This window comes from Prionailurus viverrinus, chromosome C1, assembly GCF_022837055.1.
Source record: "Prionailurus viverrinus isolate Anna chromosome C1, UM_Priviv_1.0, whole genome shotgun sequence".
In the NCBI taxonomy this organism is placed as follows: Eukaryota; Metazoa; Chordata; class Mammalia; order Carnivora; family Felidae; genus Prionailurus; species Prionailurus viverrinus.
The window spans coordinates 171,963,482-171,981,322 of NC_062568.1; the positions used below are offsets into that span (position 1 = coordinate 171,963,482).

The window sequence follows — 17,841 nt, forward strand, 5'->3', positions numbered from 1 at the left end:
TGTGGAGCCTGCCTGGGATTCTCTCTCTCTGCCCTTTCCCAACTCATGCTCTCTCGCTCTCTCTCTCAAAATAAATAAATAACTTAAAAAAAAAAAAGTTGGAAAAACAAAGACCTTAAGAATAAAGTGTAAACACTTCAGCAAGGTATTCAAAATGTTTTACTAACAGGCTCCAACCTTCCTTTCAACTTTCATTTTCCACTGTTCCCTTCTCCCACCAAATATGCTACCTACCAGGTACACTAAACTATGTGTAACTTAATGCAACCTACTACTTAACACTGTTCCTTAAGCACTGTGACAGGCACTTAGATACCTCTGAGTCTTTTTTTTAGATTAGTACTTCTATGTGGTAAAATTTCACATGTCCTTCAAAATTCAGTCAAACATCACAAGTTCTGTGATGTCTTTGTTAATTTCCAAAGCAGATTTTACTCTCAGCACCTGACAAATTAAACTGCACCATAACAACAGCTATCATGTACTGAATGACAGCTGTGTGGTACCAGGCACTAACGTAACTACTTTATACATGCTTGCAATCTCAAAACAACTTTGTTTTGAACAAAGTAAGTAAACTGAGGCTCAGAAAAATTAATTTACATGTCAAAGATAAAACAGCCAGCAGATGGCAGAACAAGAATAAAAATTACCACTGCTATTTTTCATGAAACACTAAGTCTCAGGTCCTGGTTCAGAGCTCTTTTAGATACATGAGTTCTTTCAATTTCTATGAATCAAGCACCATTACAAGATGCATTTTAAAAATGAGGAAACTGAGATTTAGGTTAAATATCTTCCTCATATTTACATGGCCAACAGGTTACTCAACTGGGACTCCTAACACAAGAATGAGGTCACAGCCTACATTTTTAAGCTTTTACCCACTAAGCTATAACAGTATCATAATCATAATTATTGAGCTCATGCTATTTGTTAATATATGCTATATGCCTAAACTATGGTCAGCACTTTACATATATAATTTCATTTACTTCCCATGAGAATTCTGTAAGTTAAATTCTATCAGTATCTCCATTCTACAAAGATGAGGATGCTGAGGTTTTGAGTGGTTAAGTAATCTGCTTAAGATGATACAGCTAAGAAGTGGCAAAGCCAGGACTAGACCTCAGGCAATCTGACTGTAAAGTTAATTTTGTGCTTTAATCACTACATAACAAGCTGCCACTTATATCTGACTCCAAATCTAGGTTTCTTTTACAATGCCATGTTAACCACAGTTATTAATCACTGTGTGTCTCCCCCACCAGACCATGATGTTCTTTAAGTTCAAGGAACCTATTAACACTTTTCTTTTTTTAAGATTTTAAGTAATCTCCACACCCAACATGGGGCTCAAAGTCACAATTCCAAGACCAAGAGTTGCATACTTTACCGACTGTACCAGCCAGATGCCCCTTAATGTTTGCTTTATATTCCTAGCACCCAGCACAGTCCCTGACATTTGCTGGTTTAAGGAGAAAGAAAGAGAGAAAGAAAGAAAGAAAGAAAGAGAGAGAGAGAGAGAGAGAGAGAGAAAGAAAGAAAGAAAGAAAGAAAGAAAGAAAGAAAAGAAAAGAAAAGGGATTCAAATTAGAACCAGTAAAGGGACTTGTCCAGTGTCACAATATTTCTAAGAAGTAGGGCCAAGACACAAACCCAGATCTGTTGATAATGAAGTACATACTTCTTCCACTATACCATACCATCTCTCAGAACAATTATTAGTTTGGCACTGATGCAAATTCCAAAAAACAGCCTGGGGACCCAGTGGTTGTTACGATGGCTCAGACATGAGGTGATGATGCTGTGGATTAGGGTAGAGGTAATGAAAACGGAAAAAAACAACCAAAAGTAAAAAATAATTTGAGGGAAGAATTGACAACATGAAGTAAGTATTTCTGAACCCCAGTACCTACCACAATGCCTGGCACTCTACTAAACAGGCAAATGTTCTCTGAAGGACTGACCAACATTCATCATATAGCATACTTTTGACACACATTATCTCATTTAGCCCTTACAACAGTCTTGAGGACTGGTATAACAGACATTTTGTATATGATGATACCAGAGCTCAGAAAGAATATGACCAAATTCATCCAGTTAGAATGTGGTAGAATTGAGTTTTGAATCAAGGTATATAATTTCAAATATTATGCCCTTTTTCTTATCTTATATAGCACCATAAGGTGAAGAAGGGAAGTAGGAAGAAGGGAAGCTGAGATAAAAAGGAAAAAAAACAAAAACAAAAACAAAAACAATCCAAGATTTAAAGGAGTTAACCAGGAAGGAAAAAATGTGTGTGTGTGTGTGTGTGTGTGTGTGTGTGTGTGTGTGTGTGTGTAACAAGAGGGGAGCATGATAAAGCACATGGAATAAAATGCTAACATTTTGGGCAATTTTGGTGACTGTTACATAAGAATTCTTTGTATTATTTTTGCAACTTTTTATAAGTCTTAAATTGTCAAAATAAAAAGTTAGAAAATAAAAATAAAAAACGAAATAGTGATTAATACTTACATAACCTCACTGACAAAACTGACAAGACTAGGCAAAGGATTACTTCTTCAGAAGAATTTGTTGTAGTCATGGAGTCTGTCTGCTTAGGCAAGTACAGAAAAGGAACTAATGCTTTGGTGAAAGAACTGAGCTGAATATACAGATTTAATTAGCATCCCCTAGTGGTGACAACTGAATGGTAAGAATAGATAAATTCTCAGAGGGAGTGATAGATCAGTAGAGATTAACTAAGCCCTATAATTAACTATCACAAGTATAGCAGGCAGAATGACATGGTCCCTGAAAAATGGCTGAAAAAATATCCTATAGCAAATAGGAAAAACACCAATTTCCAGTATGAAAGAACAACACAGCTCTTTTAAACATTTTTTTGGTTAATATGGTATTTTCTGGAACAGGATATAATCCTGACACAGTGAATTATTCAAATAAAGTTTGCCCAGATTGGTCTTCTCCAGTACTGCTGGTCAGAGTGTAAACAGGCACAATTTTTCTGGATATGAAAGATTTAATAATAGTCTTTAAAACATACACACTCTTGATCCAGTACCTCTTCATCCAAGAATTTACCTAAAAAATAGTAAATGATCAGAGATATTAACAAAGGTATTTACACAAAGGGACTGATCACAGTTTTTCTGACAAAAAAAAAAAAAAAATTGACACATACAAATGTCTAAAATAGGGGAGGGGTGCCTGGCTGGCACAGTCAGTAGAGCACATGACTCTTGATCTCGGGGTTGTGAGTTCGAGCCCCACGTTGGGTTTTGAGATTACTTAAAAATAAAATCTTTAAAAAAAATAGGGGGAAATGGTAAGCAAATCATAGTGTATCAACTCTGTAGAATATTACACAGCAATATGTGTGGTTCTGAATAAATTTTAAAGACATGGCAAAACACTAAGAATAAAGTATTAACCTAAGTTAAATAAAAAATATATGCAGCAGGATTTTAATTAAACATCTATACAGTCATAGGAAATTATATTGCCTGAAAAGCATTTCAGAAGATTAGAGAGCTGCCTCCAAATTAAATAATATGCTGTCGTATATCTACAGAGAAGAGCAAGGGAAAGACATGAAATAAAACAGGATAGAGGATACCTCAAAGGTAGGGAAAGTGGCATAAAGCAATGGTGCACACAGGGAAAAAAATGGCAGTGGTCATGCTCTATTTCTTAACTTGGGATACTAGGTTTTTAGGTATTTGTTTACTATGTTTCATGACTTACATAAATGTTTCATATGGTCTTCTGAATATATCAAATTATTAAAAATGGAAAAAAGACAAAAATAAAAATTAATGGAAACCAAAAAAGCTGTATTTGTTTCTGCTTTTCGAGTATTATAAAATAACCAAGAAACTGTCATTTTATCAGAGACAATATTTTTCAATATAATAGTTTCATATTCAAACTAAAACAGACATTTGATTGGACTCAGTAACAATATTTTAATTTTGAATGATAACATGTATGTGTACACACGTGCATGGGCACACATATTATTCCTGAATTGGCCATAATGTAACTTCTTACCACTGCTCTTATACCCTTTCCCAATGTAGTCTTACATTCCCCACAGGTTTTACCATCTGCTAGTGACGGACTGTTGGAAAGGGAGCCTTAGGAGGGTTTTCAGAAGAAAAGCAGAGGAGCAGCTATGATGTATGTATAAGGGAAGCAGACAGGAAATAAAAAGAGAATTTTGAGAAGCAGATCTGTGAACTCCCTTCTACTTCACAATGTTGCACAATTTACAAATAAAGACTTACACTTATTTTGAAATGACTTTTTGGCTGTGGGGGATTATGGTCCATGGATTATGATACTGTTAAGACTAGATACATAGGTCACAATTTAAACAGTTATATATAAGCGGTTAAAGAATTTCTCCTACTATTAAAGCTAGGTATATACACAAATCTTCTCTTCTGCACCTGTGTTTAGATATTACAGAGCAGGGCCTTGAAGGAACAAAACAGAGGAAAAGAATGACTAGAATGAAAGGATGTCAAAAGAGGTCTTGATGTGACATTACCTACAAGAGACACAAAAGGCTCTCAAATGTTGGAAATGTTGAAGGAAGGAAGGAAGGAAGGAAGGAAGGAAGGAAGGAAGGAAGTGCTATAGCTAGCACTTCAATTTATAAAACCTTTTCAAAATAATCATCATGACTGTGAGTTAAGGAGAATAGACATTATTTCTGTTGAGGAAACTGATGTTCAGAGAAGGAATGTTACCAGTGGTAGCCATGCCTCCCTTTCTTTATATATGCTGCTCCCTCTTCTTAGAATGCCCTTTCCCGTCTGGCCATCTATCAAATTCCTGTTCCTTCTACAAAAGCCAGTACATTATGCCCACTCCTCCATGATATTCCTCATATACCAAAACACACACAGATGTAATCACACTACAGTTTGTATATAGTTCTATTATAGTCACCTATTGTATAACTTTTTCTTAGATGGCTGTCTCCCCCTCTAGACTATGAATCCAAAGAAAGTTAGTAGCTCTCAAATTTTTTTGTTTGTGGCTCACTTAGGTGGGGCAAAAAAAATTCACAGCTTACTTGGTTCCCAAGCTCCAGGGGGAAATTAACAATTAAGTATCATTACAAGGAAATTTTATAAATATCTGTTTTAATAACAAGAAAATGAATGTTTCCTATTTGATTAACAATACATTGTCAAAGTCTGAATTGGGAAATTTTTTCAATTTTTTCAATTTTTTTTTTTTTTTTTTTTGAGAGAGAGAGCGAACACAAGCAAGGGAGGGTCAGAGAGAGGTTGAGAGACAGAATCCCAAGCAGGATCCACGCTGTCAGTGCAGAGCCAAATGCAGGACTTGAACCCAGGTCCTCATGACCTGAGTTGAAATCGAGTCAGGCACTTAACTGACTGAGCCACCCAAGTGCCCCTAAATTGGGAAACTTTTATGTGGAGAGTACTATTAATGCAAATATACATTACCACACACTAGCTTAACAAATAAAACACAACAAATGATACCAATAATAAAGTTAAATTAAGGACAGTTCATAATTAAGATACAAAACTAGCAACAATAAAAAAGTACCAACTCAAGACTATTGATATACTGATTACAAAGCTCTCTTTCAAGAAATTACAGGAAATCCAACAAGCTACATTTGTACATATGTAGTAGGAGCTTTGCAACACTTCCAAGTGTCAAACTTGTTCATTAAAGACTAGTCTTCAGTTAACTCATAATCTGGTAACTTTAGCTTATGATTATTAAATTGTAGGGTTTTTTTAATGTTTATTTTTGTGAGAGAGAGAGAGCGCATGCGAGAGACAGCGAGCATGAGCAGGGGAGGGGCAGAGAAAGAGGGAGACACAGAATCCGAAGTAGGCTCCAGGTTCTGAGCTGTCAGCACAGAGCCCAGTACGGGGTTTGAACTCACAGACCATGAGATCACGACCTGAGCCGAAGTCGGACATGAAACCAACTGAGCCACCCAGGTGCCCCTAAATTGCAGTAATTCTTAATTACACACTAAGTAGTTCTCTTGTATGTAGATATAAAAATGAGAAGTCTGGGGAACTGCATCACTTACCAGCCCCTAGGAGTTACAAAAGGATGTTTAGAACAGTTCATCATCTATCAGTAGGAGCTTTCTGTCTCACAAATTGAAAACGACTGGAGTTAAGATCCATGCCTTACCCATTTTTATATCCCCTACTCTGGCACAGAGCAAATGCCTGTCTACTTGAGTCTGTGAATACGTGAACTACCTGTAAGCAGATTCCCTGCTTTTGAAACGCTGCTTCTTATAAGAACATGGCACAGCTAGGGGTGTGGGATAATGAAGCCAGGGGAAAAAAAGAATAGTTCCTCAAAACAGCTTTTTCCACTTGACTACTTTTTGTGGCAAGTACTAGTTTCTAAGAGCAAGAAAATGTCTTACCAAGATATCATCTCTCTCTCTCTCTCTCCCATAAAAGACATGTCTTATATAGCAGTGTATCTTTTTGGATGGCTTTCCGTGTCTACAGAACCTAGCTCCATACCACCCCAACAACAAGAGGATCCCTCCTTATCTACTGCTCTTTAAAACCCTAGGTCCAGTATTCCTCCTACTAGCCTCTGGAAAAGGCACTTCCTTTTGTGCCTCAGCTTCCTTATCCACAAAATGACACCTATAATATTTTTCATTTCGCTTCATAAGGTTATTGAATCAAATGAAATAAAGGATATGAATATACTATTTTATTCTTAGACGTTGTTACTAGGGACATCCATAAAGTGTATTTTTCCTTGTAATTAACCAAAAAAGAGACCTCATTACTCAAGGGATTCTGGAAGCTACAGGGTCTGTCTTTGAGGAAGCTCATGTTGAACTCATTAGCTCTTCCTAAACCTTCTCATGGCTTTCTTTTAATCTCTCCTTTTTTTTTTTTGCTTCCTTATATTCTGTTTCCTTGAAATATTTAGTCATCTATACAACACTCAGAGGAAAGGCATTCTCAGTCCCTTTCCCATGACTTAGTTATGTATTTTGTAGGTTGGTTTGTTTTATAAATTTATAAGCTTCATCTGTTACTATGTTGCCAGGGTCATGGCAAAGCAGCATTTCAATATTCTAAGTAATGGCCCACTCATTCCTACCAAGTGGGAAGGTGAGGGACACTGGGAATTGTCTATTATCACAATTGTAGTCTACTGTTGAGGGCACTGTGGCTTCCACTACTGCTGGTATGACAAAAAATGAAAGAGATCAGGCATCTTTTCTTTCATTCTTGAAAGCCCCATAAAATGCATCCAATAAGTTATTTCTTGAATGAATTAGTAAATTACTGGATGGTAACTTGTCTCAAAACTTATTTTATTTCTCCTAATGATACTACTTCAGGAAACATCTGATACAAAAAAGTATCAAAATTGCCTTAATTCCTTAAGACAGAATTTGTGGGCTTTCAGGATCACTGAATATTGAAGTCTCTCTTTTGATTAATTATAAGAAAAATATACTTTATGGATGATGCTGGTAACAATGGCTTACAGTAAACAAAGGCAGCTCACATTCTTTATTTCATTTGACACAATAGTCTTATGAAATGAAAGAGAAAATATTGCAAATTTTATTTTACAGATAAGGCAGCTGAGGGACAAACATGAAGTACCCTTTCCAGAGGCATTATGGTGAGTAGGAAGAATACTGACCTAGATTTGAATTCTAGTGGTGTTAAACTGTAAACTATCTAGCTTTTCTGACCCTCAGTTCTGTCCTTGGTACAATGGGGTAATATTGGTACTTACCTCATGATGCTGTTGTCAGGATGAAGTGAGAAAGTATGTTCAAAGCCCATAACACAATGCCTGACAGAGTAATTATTCAGTAAATATTCCCTTCTTACTAGCCATGATCTCACGCAAGTAATATAAATTTAGGTTTCAGACACATAGGACAGCAGGTTGTTGGTTGTAAATTCTCGAGAGATTTTTCCCATGCAGAGTCCATGTCAAGACAAATAACCCTCTTTGTCTCCCTACACCATCAAGCAGATATTTAAAAAAAATTTTTTTTTAATGTTTATTTATTTTTGAGAGAAAGAGAGACAGAGTGTGAGCAGGGGAGGGGCAGAGAGAGAGGGAGACACAGAATCCAAAGCAGGCTCCAGGCTCCAAGCTGTCAGCACAGAGCCCAACGCAGGGCTCAAACCCATGAACCGTGAGATCATGACCTGAGCCGAAGTCAGACGCTTAACTGACTGAGCCACCTAGGCACCCCAAACAGATATTTATTTTTTATGCTACCTTTTCACTAACGGTGTAATTTTAGGATCCTGGCTTTTTGTAGCTGTCTCAGTTCCAACTCATGTGAGTCAGGCTCAACATACCTGAAATATTCCTAAACCTGACAAATCTTCCAAGAGAAGACAAATGGCTCTGATAGTGCTCCTTTTTTTTTTTGTATCCCTGGATGATTTTTTTTCTTAAGACTGGGACAAAAACCAGGTGACTACAAAGATTACAAACTTGACAATTTTATGATTAAAAATAAAATTTTTATTGACATCTCCCTGAAGGATTGTGTAATACTGTTCTGAAAAGTGGTGGTTTGAGAGTCAGCTTGCCTAAAGTGCCAGTTCTTCCACTCACAAAACAATAAAATCTTAGGCAAAGTACCTAATCTCCCTGTGCTTCAGTTTCATGATCTGCAAAATGCAGACAATAACAGTACCTACATCATAGGAGTATTGTCAGAATTAAATAAATTCTAAGTGGAAGACACTTAGAACAGTGACTGATATATTAACTGCTCAGTAAATATTACCTATTATTATAGAAGATAAACTCAATAGAACTGTTTTATTCACTGCTGCATTCCCAGAGCCTAAAGTAATGCCTATCACAGTGGGCACTAAATGTTTATTGAGTGAACAAACGAACAATCAAGCACAAATTTATTGTTAGATGTACTTAAGATAATTTTAACTCCTAGACAAAAAGACTGTATGCCCATAGAGAAATATTAAGTCCTAAGTCTAGGCCTGAAATTAAAGACTGGGAATGAAAGGCACACAAGTGTCATTTGAGTTCACAGGTATAAGAAAGTTCAGATACTGGACAATCTTTGACTCCTTATTTTAGTAGTACTCCATGGGAAATCTCTTCTTAGTTTATTGGTTTTGGGGTTTTTTGTTTGTTTGTTTTGTTTTTTTGTATTTTCTACTACTGATTCAACCAAGTCAAACTTCTAGCAATAAATATCTAAGATAACCTTAGATATGATCTAAACCTTTTACCTTCTCCTTCCCCAAACACAATCATTTTATAAATGAGGAAGAAGGAAGGTAATACCAAGGGCACAGATATATTGTGCCTAAGGGTACAGATTTATAGAACTATTTGGCATGGACTATAGGGTCTTATTTTTCTAAATCCCTGGATGCCAAATGAAAACACAGGTAAGACAAGCTTCTTGTACGTATCACTTCAAGGCCTGGCCAGTGTGGCAAACAACTATGTGCTAAAGGGCAAGGAGCTAGAGTTCTACTTAAAAAGATCAAGGCCTAGAAAGGTAAATAAATACCCTTCTCTTCCATTTTAACTCCTGTAATAAAACAGTCTAAGAAACAAAACAAAAATTCAGGTCAGTAATCATTAAACATATGAATAGATCCTAGGAATCGCTAATTCAAACAGATACTTCAGCATTATTTTTCTCCTAACTACTAACATGAGTTTTGAAATATAATATGGTAAACAGAGAAGCCAGGTTAATAATGGAAAGAACACTGGCCTGCAGTCAGTTCTGGCTCTGCTACTTACTAGCTGTGTGATCTCAGGAAAATAAATTAACTTCTCAGTTTTATTACCTGTAAAATTGATACTAAACTTCTATCTTGACTACTTCACAAAATGGTAATGAAGAATAAATGGGACGTATATGAAAATGCCTTTAAAATACTACAGTACTATTCAAATTTTAACATAATGGAATGAAGGGGTGTGAAAAGTTGGTAATATATTCATGGAGATTAAGAGCTCAAGTGCCCTGACCCCTTAGTACTATAGCTAACAGAATGTATCTACTATATAACAACTTACCTTAACTGGCTAGAATCTTATCACATTTTTTAAGAGGTGGAAGGGATCACAGAGAAGATTAAACACAACTTTTCCATTTGAGAAATTTTTAAATGAAGGCATACACAGGTGAAATGATTTGCCAAAGGTTACAAGGTCTATGAAAAGAAAAAAAAAAAAAACCTGACATGTAACCAAGAACATTCAAGCTTAAAAAATGTCCTTAGAAAAGGAGAATATGACATTGAACAGGCATTAAGATGCTGGAGAGCTAAGAAAAATGTTTGTACAAGGGAGAACTAAAGATAGGAAAAGAAAAACAAAAGATCTTTACACAGAGCTAACAAAATGTTTAAATAATTAACCACCCCTCTAGATTTAACAGTAACTGATTCTTTACTATCTGTGTTTAAATATGCTATTCTCTGAAAGGGCATCTCCACAAATTATAGACAAATAATTGGAAAGTATTTATACAAAAAGACATTGCTTGGCAATTCATCTCAAAATCATCTGGCTTCTTCCCCAAGTCTTCCTGTTGAACTCTTCTGGACAGAAACATTTATTCTAGCTCAAAAGCACCTCTTGGGGGCTAGTAAGAGAAACTATCTGATCCAACATTTCTTGCCCATCAAACCTCTTTTTCCTCTCAGGGGACCTGTGCAGAGTATTCATCTTTCTTTCCTTTTCATAACTCACATCTCAGTTAACATTACCTTAGGCAATTCTTTACAAAGTACACATACTCTTTAACTGAACAAATATTTATTTACTTACTATGTCTCAGGCATTACGCTAAATGCTTAAAACATGAAGTTGAAAAACACTACTGTCCTTGTCCTCAGAGAGCTCACAATCTGGAGAGGCAGCCACCTTCCTTAACAAACAATACAAAGTACAAGAGAGACACAGAGAAAGGAGTAACCCAAGGATGCCTGGAGGTAACTGAAGGCTTCACAAAGGAGATAGGTCTTAAGGAGACACTCAAAGTCAAAAAGTCAAGAAAGAAGACAGCATCCTAGACAAAAGGAACAGTGTAAACAAAACTCAGAAGCACAAAAAACACATAATGTGTACTCAGTATTACTGAGCATGCAGACTTTTCTCATAAAATGATTAGATCATTAGATTAAAAGATAATAAGGGTCCTAGTATTATATGCAAAACACATTCATTTAACAACTATTTGCTGAACCCTACTATGTGCTAGACACTGCCAAGTACCCAGGATACAGATCTTCGTAGACCCATTGCTGTCCATATTATAGCTGCCACCTGAGCTCTACAGTACAATTTGTGCAGCCCTAGCAACACTATAGGACGACTATAAACTAGCGGGACCCAAACTGCAGACTCCTTAAGTATGGTAGAGTCCATAAATTCACATGCATACCACGTATGCTCTGTACACAATAAAATCTTGAAATATCTACTATTTTCAATGTTGTTAAAATTAAGAGCAAAGTATCACTTTAAAAGTTAAAAACAGAACTACCCAACGATCAATCCCACCACTGGGTACTTACCCAAAGAATACAAAAACACTAATTCAAAGGAATACAGGCACTCCTATGTTTATAGCAGCATTATTTACAACCCAAGACATGGAAGTAGCCCAAGTGTCAAGTGTCCATCAATTGATGAACAGATAAAGACCGTGTGAGATATCTATATCTCCAGCCATAAAAAATAATGAAAAAGAATGAAACTTTGCCATAGAGCTCAAGAGTATAACACTAAGCAAATAAGTCAGAAAAAGACAAATACCAAATGATTTCACTCATATGTGGAATTTAAGAAACAAAACCAAAAAGCAAAGGAAAAAAATGAGAGAGGGTCAAAGCAAGAAACAGACTTTTAATTTTAGGGAACAATTTGACCATTACCAGAGGGGAGAGGGTTAAGGTTTGGGTTAAATAGGTGATGGATATTAAGAAGTGCACCTGTGATGAGCACAGGGTGATTTACAGAACTGCTGAATTACCAAATTGTACAACTGCAAATAATATGACACTGTATGTTAACTAACTGGAATTAAAATAAAAACTTAAAAAACAAGAAATGTGGTAATAGTTATATTCAATTTGACTCTTCATTTATTGGAAATGAACTATACTTCCAAAGTTTTATTTGTGGAAACAGGCTTGCAAGTAGCAGCTTAATGCCATTGCTTTTATTTTGTCATTTAGAAATGAAACAGAACAGGGGCGCCTGGGTGGCGCAGTTGGTTAAGCATCCAGTCTTGATCCCGCCTCAGGTCATGATCTCACAGTCTGTGAGTTTGGGCCGCCATCATGCTCTGCGCCATCAGTGCGAACAGAGCCCACCTGAGATTCTGTCCCTCTCTCTGCCCTTCCCCCACTCGTGTGCAATGTCTCTCTCTCTCAAAATAAATAAATAAAGTTAAAAAAATTCTTTTAAGTTGTTAGAAGTAAAACAACAGCACAAAACCTTTTGATTTTTTAAGTACAAAAATGCAAGGATTCCAAATTTAAGGTTAAAAAGTCATTTCGTATCTATTTTGATGCCACAAACGTAATTTCAATCTACACTGCAATATATTCATTTTAAAATATGACAAATAGTGCTTTATCTTAATTAACGTGTCATTTGTTAAATAGGAAAAGGCTGAAATTTGTTTTAATATGTTTTGTTCAATGTATTATTAAACTACATAAATAATTTAAAAATAAAGTATATTTTACTTAAAATTACTTTTTTTTTTAAATCTTCTGTTTATTTAAATAATCTCTACACCCAACACGGGGCTCGAACTCATGAGATCAAGAGTCACATGTTCCACATGCTCCGCCAACTGAGACAGCCGGGCACCCCAAAATCTCTTTCTTATACCACAAAATCCATTAAAAAAATTAAATAAGGTTGGGAAGTACTGATTCTCTTTCAGTGACCTAATATATGACCTTTGGAAGACATACTCTACATAAATAAAGTCTTTGGTAGAGTAAATTTACTCTGTTTCAATATTCTCATAAATCCTTAACGGCAACATATATAAAAACTGAGGCCCAGTGAGCAAAATTGCAAAGCTGTTAGTGAGTCTGTGCTTCTACAACTCCACAGTAATGCCTCTATGGAAAATTCACGTAGCCAAAAAGTGTATGCCAGATCTTCACATTTTACTTCCTTATATTCTCCTTCTTCCAATTTAAATCACTACCACAATAAGCCTAGAGTGAAAGTTCATACACTTACATTTCACCTAGTCTAGTGCAATAGCTCTACCCCCCCCATCATGTTTCATATTGATTTAGAGTGATAACCTTCAAAATCTCTTAATTATGATACTCCTTCACACAAGAAAACCTTTCAAGGCACTCTGGGTCTTTATAGTGAAGCCAAAACTCCTGAGCTTATGACTCAAGGTCCTCCATGATCTGACCCTAGGCTCACCTAGTCTCATCTCCTGCACCCTCAATAGTAAAGCCATATATTTCCCAGAATACATCATGCCTGCTTCTGTCCTAGTTTTTAAGCTCAAGCTGGTCCCTTTGCCAAGAATGGCCTTCCTTCCCAAATTCCTACCCAACAAAATCCCACTTGTTAAAACCCCCAATTCAAACATTCCTTTCTCAACAATGCCTCTCTGACTTTATGATCATCCCCAAAGTCATTCATTCATTTAAAAAATATTTATTGAGCACTTAAAATGCACCAGGCACTATGTGAGTGTTAAAGATACAACTGTGAGCCAAACAAAACATGGTCTCTACCTCCACAGAGCTAGTACTTTTCTCATTGGGTTGCTATGATGATTAAATGAGATAAAATATATAAAGTACTTAACACAATCATTTTCAATAAATATTAGCCTAACTAGACTATCTAAAATAGTTGCCACACACTCATATGCCTTTGACCCTTAAATAGTATGGGTCTGAACTCTGTGGGTCCGCTTATACACAGATTTTTTACAGTATGATACTATAAATGTATTTTCTCTTCCTGGGGTGTCTGGGTGGTTCAGTCCATTAAGCATCTGACTCTTGGTTTTGGCTCAGGTCATGATCTCACGGTTCATGAGTCTGAGCCCCACATTAGGTTCTGCACCGTCTCTCTCTCTCTTTCTCTCTCTCTGCCTCTCCCCTGTTTACTCTCATCTCTCTCAAAAATAAGTAAACTTAAAAAAAAGTATTTTCTCTTCCTTATGATTATCTGAGTAACATTGTTTCTCTATCTTACTTTATTATAAGAATACAGTATAAAACATATACAACATACAAAATATATATTAATTGACTATGTTATCAGTAAGGCTTCCAGTCAACAATAGGCTATTATTAGTAGTTAAGTTTCTGGGGATCAAAAATTATATTGGGATTTTTGACTGCACAGGGGTCGATGCCCCCAAGGGTAATGTTCAAGGGTCAACTATACAATGTCATTTTATATTTTACCCTGATTTATTACTTTTTAGCATTTATGACTAGTTCTCATAATTACAATTCATATGTATTCTATGAAAGAGGGTTGGTTACACAATGGAGGGGTTGTGACTTAGGATTTTTCTTTGAGGGGTTAGTGGGGCAGATGAGGTTTCCCTGAGTTCCTTGAGCTGAGGACTGCAGGATATGCAGAGTTAAGGAGGCAAGAGAGAGTACTACCACAGGTCATTTACTGTGCTATTCCTTCTATGTGGTTTTCCACAATACAACTCCTATAACTTAATCCTTTGGTTTCCTTCCTGAAAGTAAAATCCTCTGAGAAGCCAGCCCTGACTACACCCTATCATGATCCCACAACTTTTCTTAGCACTCTTCACATTTAAAATTACTTTTTGCTTGATGTCTATATTGTCCACGCACACAATATACAAAAAGGTAGGGTCCATATCTGTTCCGTTATTTTGTAATACCCCCAGTGCCAACACAGTCAATGGCACTCAAAAAAAATTAGGAAAAAAAAGAACTACACCTTAAACCAGAGGTTCTCAAAGTGTTGGTCACAAAACGGAAACATCAGCATGACATAAGTACTTGTTAGAAATGTAAACTATCAGGCCCGATTCCAATCTGATAAATCAAACTCAGGAAGTGGTGGCACAGCCCTCCAGCTGATTTTGATTTATGGTAAAATCTGAGAACCCTTGTCTTAGACAACTATTCAAAACACAACAGTGAAAAATTTGAAAAATCTAAAATACAAAGCTTTATAACGTTTAACTCTATTTACTCACTGCCTACTACATATATTGCACAAGAAAATAGAGTAGCCTCTAAAGACAATTCTTAGCTCATAAGCTATTATTTTGCATTCTCTTCACTTTTTCCAGACATACACCCTTCCCCTTATGTATGTGTTTAAACAAGTAAAGAAAATCAAGTTAGTTACAGGCAAAGTTGAAATGAATGTCATCCTGATATACCGTTCTAGTTACATTTCCTCATTTCCCCATCTCTCCATGCTAAAGAAAGATGATCCTGCTACCTACAATATACTCTCATTACTTTCTACTCACATTCACAACAAAGCATTCTGTGCCTTCCCCAAATTATCATAATCACATTCATCTTTCAGGCCCAGCTCAAATGACACTTCTGGATCCTAAACACCCAAAAAGAGTTTAAATCTTCTCCCTCTGTTCTCATAAATTCATTTTCAGTGGGAGGGCCAACACTTCGAAAAACCTAGAAATTTGGTGTGTTAGGCAGGACAGCTCTTTGGTGTGTTATTCTAAAGTGATCATCCCATCTTACTAAATTTATTTTTTGAACCAAAAATAAAATTCTCAAACTCACTCTTTCTATGTAGTCCCCTAGTTGCCTCAAATTTCAGTTTAAAATCATACTTGTCAGATAGGAAAACGAGGCCACAAAGTGAATCATTCAACCATGTATGTGGCCTGAGGGCTGGGAACAACAGGAGTAAGTAAGGCACATTGCTGCCTAGAAAAACCCACATTTCAGGGGGAGAAACAGGTTAATACACAAAGATAGTGTGATGGGTTTTATATGTGAAGGGTTGTTGTAGAGGTAGACAAAGAATACCCTAAAAATGTAGTCAGTTAGGGGAAGTTCCCAGATTAAATGATTTTATAATAAACCACTTTCCTAAAACGAATGGAGGAAAAACAAAAACTGACTAACCTCCTAGGAGAACATGACTATCAGGAATGTCTTATTCCTCCCAGGGACCAAAATTTAGATTGCTATATATGATAGGGCAATGTGTTCATTAAATGTACTGCAAACCATGTGTAACCCAACTCAATGAAAAACCAACTGAAGCCTCAACTTATTTTGAAACAGGAAGGAGAAAATGTGCAAATATCAGGGTCTCCCAACCAAAGACAGAAAGAGCAAAACAAACGATGGTATCAGAAGGCATCAAAGAGATTGTCACAATCTGCCAACCTGATTTTCAGTTTTCTGATGCCCTGGTCTCTGCCTCCAAACAAACACAAACCATTTGCTCCGAGCAACAGTCAAGCCTGTAAATAAATATTTTTAAACTTCCCAAACTGTACCTCCACACTAAAAGACACACAAGATAAAAATACATTTCAAAACATGTTTAATTATTTGTCAAAAGGCTGGATATCTCAAAAGGTCATAGTACAGATGCCAGCCCTCACCCCATGCTTCACTCCAAAACACACTATCACCCAGGTTTTGCAATAACATTAGGCAATAAGGCGTCCAGGCTCTCCCCAATACTTCCCATCTCCTCCTTTCCCTTTACAAAAAAGAAAAGGAAGAAGAAAGCCTATGAATCTACCAGCCCCACTGTTCCTGGGAAGCAATCGCCCTCGAACTGTTTCTGCATAGACCCCTGAAGCCTTAGAAGGAAATGGGGACAGCTGTGAGAGCGGGGGAGAGAGGACATCCGATTAAGGGGGAGAGGAAATGTGGCTGGTAGAGGACGAAGGGGAGAAAGGATACGAAGAGGAGGGGGCAGTAGAGATAAAATGATGAAAGGGAGTAAGAAGCAAGAGCCAAGAGCAGGAGCGAAAATAGGGAGGAAAAAGAGAGGAGTAGAGATCCCAAAACAGAGAAAAAGGTAAAATGGTAAGAGAAAAGGAAGGTCGGGTTAAAGGACGAGGAGGGGGCGGCAAAGGGGACAGAGAAAGCTGTCACTGGAGGTGATAAAAAAGGGTGTCACCGGGAAGGAGAGCGCTGGGGTGATGGGGGGTATGTCACCCCAGCAGGTGGCCGGGGAACAGGGGGAAGGAGAAGCGAGGCGCCGAGGGGTAGTAACAAGGGAGCGAAGTAAAGGCAGGGGGCAGAGGGGACATCAGAGCTAGGGAGGGGCAGGCCGCGGGGGCTAGGGTGGCTTGCGGCTGCAGCTTAGGCAGGCCTCTCTCCCTCACCATGGCTGCGCCGGCCTGGTCCTCGGGCGTGCAGCCTCTGTCCTGGGTTCGGCGGCGGGCTGGGCCTGAGCCCGCCCCCAGGCTGAGCCGGCGCGGAGGCTCCAGGAGGCTCCGGGGAGCGGCGGCTCCGGGCTTGGCCCAGGCCTCGGCCTCCTTCCCTCAGAAGCTGGAAGTGCAGCAGCCGCAGCCGCAGCCGCAGCCCGATCCGGAGCATAGACTCCGCCCCCGCATGGCCCACCCCCTTGGCGAGCCTGAGCTTGGCCCCGCCTCCGCTCTCACTGCGCAGACTCAGCGGAGGAGTCCCGACCGCGCGCCTGACCTCTGGGTTCTCCCCCTGCTAGGTCCTTAAAGGAGCCTCAAATCCTAGCCTTTTAAAAAATAAGAGTTTTAAATATTACGTCATAACAGGAAATTAGAGCACTAACTCGTTT

The 17,841-nt window shown here is 37.7% G+C and overlaps 1 protein-coding gene across 2 annotated transcripts in view; it reads right to left on the reverse strand.

The window, feature by feature from the left end:
- Positions 1 to 17,608, reverse strand: part of ZYG11B (zyg-11 family member B, cell cycle regulator) — a 91,907-nt gene extending 74,299 nt beyond the window's left edge. Inside the window, exon 1 of one of the 2 annotated variants that reach the window (XM_047872551.1) lies at positions 17,411 to 17,608. In XM_047872551.1, the coding sequence (XP_047728507.1) occupies positions 17,411 to 17,413 (3 nt within the window). In that variant the 5' untranslated portion in view covers positions 17,414 to 17,608. Of the gene's footprint in view, positions 1 to 4,062; positions 4,071 to 17,410 lie in introns of those variants that run through there. The other variant, XM_047872552.1, reaches the window with a different exon arrangement.
- Between the last annotated feature and the right edge of the window lie 233 nt (positions 17,609 to 17,841).